General features: G+C 51.1%; 1 protein-coding gene across 1 annotated transcript in view; it reads left to right on the top strand.

The window, feature by feature from the left end:
* MID1 (midline 1) overlaps positions 1 to 4223 on the top strand; it is a 113731-nt gene that overhangs the window by 101145 nt on the left and 8363 nt on the right. Inside the window, exon 9 of the mRNA XM_077761399.1 lies at positions 1582 to 1743. Within this exon, the coding sequence (XP_077617525.1) occupies positions 1582 to 1743 (162 nt within the window). The remainder of the gene's footprint in view (positions 1 to 1581; positions 1744 to 4223) is intronic.

Here is a 4223-nt window from a genome sequence, read left to right as displayed (position 1 = left end):
ATCCACTGAAAGGGAAAGAGTGGGGGGGGGGGAGCTGGGAGCCCCTCAGGAAGTGGAGGGGCCCAGCCCTCTACCAAGAAATGGTGAAGGAAATTCACCAGAGTCAGGAAACTTCATGACAGCCGGTCGCCAGAGGGCTGGGGAAAGGTTCTCTAGAGCGAGTGGAGATTGATGGGTGGAGAGACGAGAGTTGGGCCCAATACCAAAGAGATGTTTTCCGCATCAGCCAGCTGCAGAACAAAACGGGCTTCCTTTTCCCTCCATGTTCTTCCAAGCCTCGTAAATCCTCCGCCCGCCCCCCAGCCCGCATCCTGCAGAATGCAGCCGGAGCTCGGCTCTGAAACCAGCCATGCCAGGGAACGCAGCTGCTCAAAACTCCCCGTGCCTGCCTTTCTAAGAGCCGCACTGGGCCCTGAGCTGCCCGCTCTCAGGGACCGTGACTCCCGAGCTGGTTAGTTACGGCCACACTGAGTCTGGAACGCAGACAGCCCGGCTGATCACTCTCTTGGCTGCCCTGTGTGAGGCTGGGCCGGTCTCTGCTGGCCTCCCTCCGGCACTGGCTGCCAGGAGAGCTGTGCCCTGTGTCTCTCATCCTGCCGCGATGGGCAGACTATCTGGGGTATGTTCTCCCCATGGCGAAGACAGAGGCCCGAGGGGTCAACAGAAAGTCTCAGGACCTTGTAATGCCTGCTCTTGGAGCTGGCACATCGCCACCTCGGCCTCATCCCGGTCACACGGCCAGATTGAAGGCCGTGTCCTAAGGAGCGAGCCACTGCGAAGTCACTCAGGCCTGGATCCTAGGCAGGGTAACAAATTAGAGGCAAAAATGCCACCTATTACATCTACGTTAGTGCAGTCGGCCTCTCATCCACGGTGAGGAGGTCTCTTCTCACCTCCCCGAGTCTCATAATTGATGAGATGCAAATTGTAACGATTCCTGTAACGAGAGCGTGGGGTGAGGGTGCGGAGAGTGGACCCGGCGGGAGCTCGCTGCTTTCTTTACGCCGCCCCGGCCCCTAACAACGCATCGCACATGCGTACGGGCACGAGATACCAGACAGAACCGCCCTTGCTGCTTCTATTTACCCTGAACAGAATGTCCAATACAGTAATTTTTAATGCTTTTTTTTCTAGTTTATTTATTTATTTTGAGAGAGACAGAGACAGCATGAGTGGGGAAGGGGCAGAGAGAGAGAGAGAGAGAGAGAATTCCAAGCAGGCTCCGCACAGAGCGTGATGAGGGGCTCAAACCCACGAAACCATGAGATTATGACCTGAGCTGTTACCAAGAGTCAGAGGCTCAACCGACTGAGCCCCCCACCCCCAGCTGCCCCACAATATAATCATTTTAATGGGTTTTTCCATTTAGAGCACGTGATAGGAGTATATAATAATAAATGCAGGTTGATCACCTACTGCAGGCAGGAGACTGAGCCCGGGAACGTGTTAGCCGTCTCCCCCAGAAATGACACGGCACTCCATTTCCGGTTCAAATAACCCCGAATTACACAGACTTGGAGTTATGCACATGTCGCCCCACACTTGTACAAAGCACTACGCCGTGTCTGCTTGGTCTTGCAGGTCTGTGTAACTCTGCCGATAGCTGGATGATCGTGCCTAACATCAAGCAGAACCACTATACCGTTCACGGGCTGCAGAGCGGCACCAAGTACATCTTCATCGTCAAGGCCATCAACCAGGCAGGCAGCCGCAGCAGCGAGCCTGGGAAGTTGAAGACAAACAGTAAGTGCCGCGAGCTCAGCCGAGCTGTCGCCCCGCGCCCCCCGCCCCCTCCTCTCAGCTGCCTCGGTCCCCCTTTCTGTTCCTGTTCTCTGCCTCCGGCATTGCCGACAGCCTCAAGAAGCAAGTAAAGAGCCAGTGTGGAGCGGTGTTGTTTGCATCGGACATTAATGGGGTTCCAAAACTGACTCGACCCCCTTAAGGGCTGTGAGTCCATCAATCTCTGCACTTCAGACTGCTCATTTTCTTAAAAATTGTTTCAATGGTATTTTTGAGAGATAGAGACAGCGTGTGAGCAGGGGAGGGGCAGAGAGAGGGGGAGGCACAGAATCTGAGGCAGGCTCCAGGCTCTGAGCTCGCTGTCAGCACAGAGCCCGACACGGGGCTCAAACCCACGAACTGTGAGATCGTGACCTGAGCCGAAGTCGGATGCTCAACCAGCTAAGCCCCCCAGGCGCCCCAGTAGTATCGTTCTCCGCAGCAGAAGAACAAATGAACAGCTCTTTCTTCAGGAATTCTTTACTTTACCCCAGATATCTGTCTAGGTCTGTGATTCTCAGTCAGAAGCGATTCTGCCCGCCCCGGGGATATGGAGCGATGTCTGGAGACATTTGGGGTTGTTACAACTGGGGCGGATGCTACTGGTATCTAGTGCTTAGAGGCCAGGGATGATGGGAACCATCCCGCGCCGCACAGGACACAACAAAGAAAGATCTGGCCGCTACATGTATCTGGTAACACCGTCGCCTCCCTCTCTGTCTCTGCCCACATGTGTTTTGTTTTATCCTCTCTTTTTTTCCTATTTTTGATCTAGAAATATGTTCTATAACATGGAGTTTCTTTGCCCAGGACCTCCCGAGAGAAAGCAAATTGGAGTGTGTCAGTACAGCGCCATGTTAGAAGGTTGTCCGCTACTCAATAGGATCAGGGAACTGCTTTTCGAGGGGAACCCTCACGTACCCCAAAGCCTTGATTTCGGTGGTCAAAGAACTCTATTTTTCCCCAGACATAGGTGCTTAAGGCACATACTCTTAGTCACTAAGCTACTCTCTCCTCTCCGTGTTTCTGCCGGTAAAGGAGGACATGTTTTTAGAGATTGAGTAGGAACAACAAAAGAAGTAAATACCTACACCGAGGTTAATCCTGTAGACTGTATCTTGGCAACGTCTTATTTGTGCTGCATCAGTTTTAAATAGTAAACCTTAAAGATAATGTGTTCATTACACGTAGACAGATAATGTCATCTTCTAGTTCTAGACATGCAGTCATTGAACAGATGTTAGCAAGTTCTACACGAGGAGTTGGCAGGCTTTTTCTACAGGCTGCCAAACAGTAAATATTTGGGGCTGTGCAGGTCAGATGGTCTCGGTCACCTTCCGCTCGTATCCAGCTCTGCGACTGTAGTGCAAAAGCAGCCATGGGCTCCACATAAATGAATGGGCATGGCTGCGTTTCAATAAAACTTTATTGACAAACACAGGCAGTGTGCTGGACTTGGCCCGCAGGCCATAGTTGGCCAAACTCCTCCGTGTGCGAATATTACAGTGAATTGAATTCTTTCATATAAAGTAAATGATTAATTTGTTCCTTGATGTAATTTGTCTGCATTGAAGCAAAATCCTTTGACTTGGACAGAGCAGGTGATGGTTTGTTTGAGAAACGCAGCTGAGGCACAGGTGGAATTTGCTCGCTGAGGGTGCAGGGGTTGGGCCTGACCTAGGCTGGCATGGTCGTGAACGTGTAGGTGAAGGTGTGAGCTGAGACGAGACAGGATACATCTCACCATCATGAGGTCAATCTTTCTTTCTTTTTTCTTTCTTTTTTTTTTAATGTCTATTTTTAAGAGAGAGAGAGAGAGAGAGAGAGAGATTGAGTGGGCAGGGTCAGAGAGAGAAGGAAACACAGCATCCGAAGCAGGCTCCAGGCTCTGAGCTGTCAGCGCAGAGCCCGATATGGGGCTCGAACTTGTGAACCGCAAGATCATGACCTGAGTTGAAGTCAGACGCTTAACTGACTGAGCCACCCAGGGACCCCATGAGGCCAATCTCTCTGGTGGCTATAACAGTCTGATATTCCTCACTGGAAGAAGACCAGAACACGGCCCTCATTTTCAGCGATGGCAACCTTTATGAGATTTCCTCCTAGTCTGCCCAGTAGTGTCCACTTATTTTTACATACATTCTGTCTTCCACGTCTAAAAGTGGAAACATTTTAGAGGGCACCTGGGTGGCTCAGTTGGTTAAGTGGCCAACTTCGTCTCAGGTCATGATCTCACGGTTCATGGGTTCGAGCCCCGTGTCGGGCTCTGCGCTGACAGCTCAGAGCCTGGAGCCTGCTTCGAATTCTGTGTCTCCCTCTCTCTCTGCCCTTTCCCCGCTCGTGCTCTGTCTCTCCCTCTTTCTCTCAAAATAAGAACATTTAAAAAAAAAAAAGTTGAAACATTTTAAGCAAAACTATCTTCATGTTCTTCTTGCTTAGTTCTT

This window comes from Crocuta crocuta, unplaced genomic scaffold (assembly GCF_008692635.1).
Source record: "Crocuta crocuta isolate KB4526 unplaced genomic scaffold, BGI_CrCroc_1.0 scaffold224, whole genome shotgun sequence".
Lineage (NCBI taxonomy): Eukaryota > Metazoa > Chordata > Mammalia > Carnivora > Hyaenidae > Crocuta > Crocuta crocuta.
The sequence above is the reverse complement of the archived record's forward strand: the minus strand, read 5'-3'. Positions and strand labels throughout refer to the sequence as shown.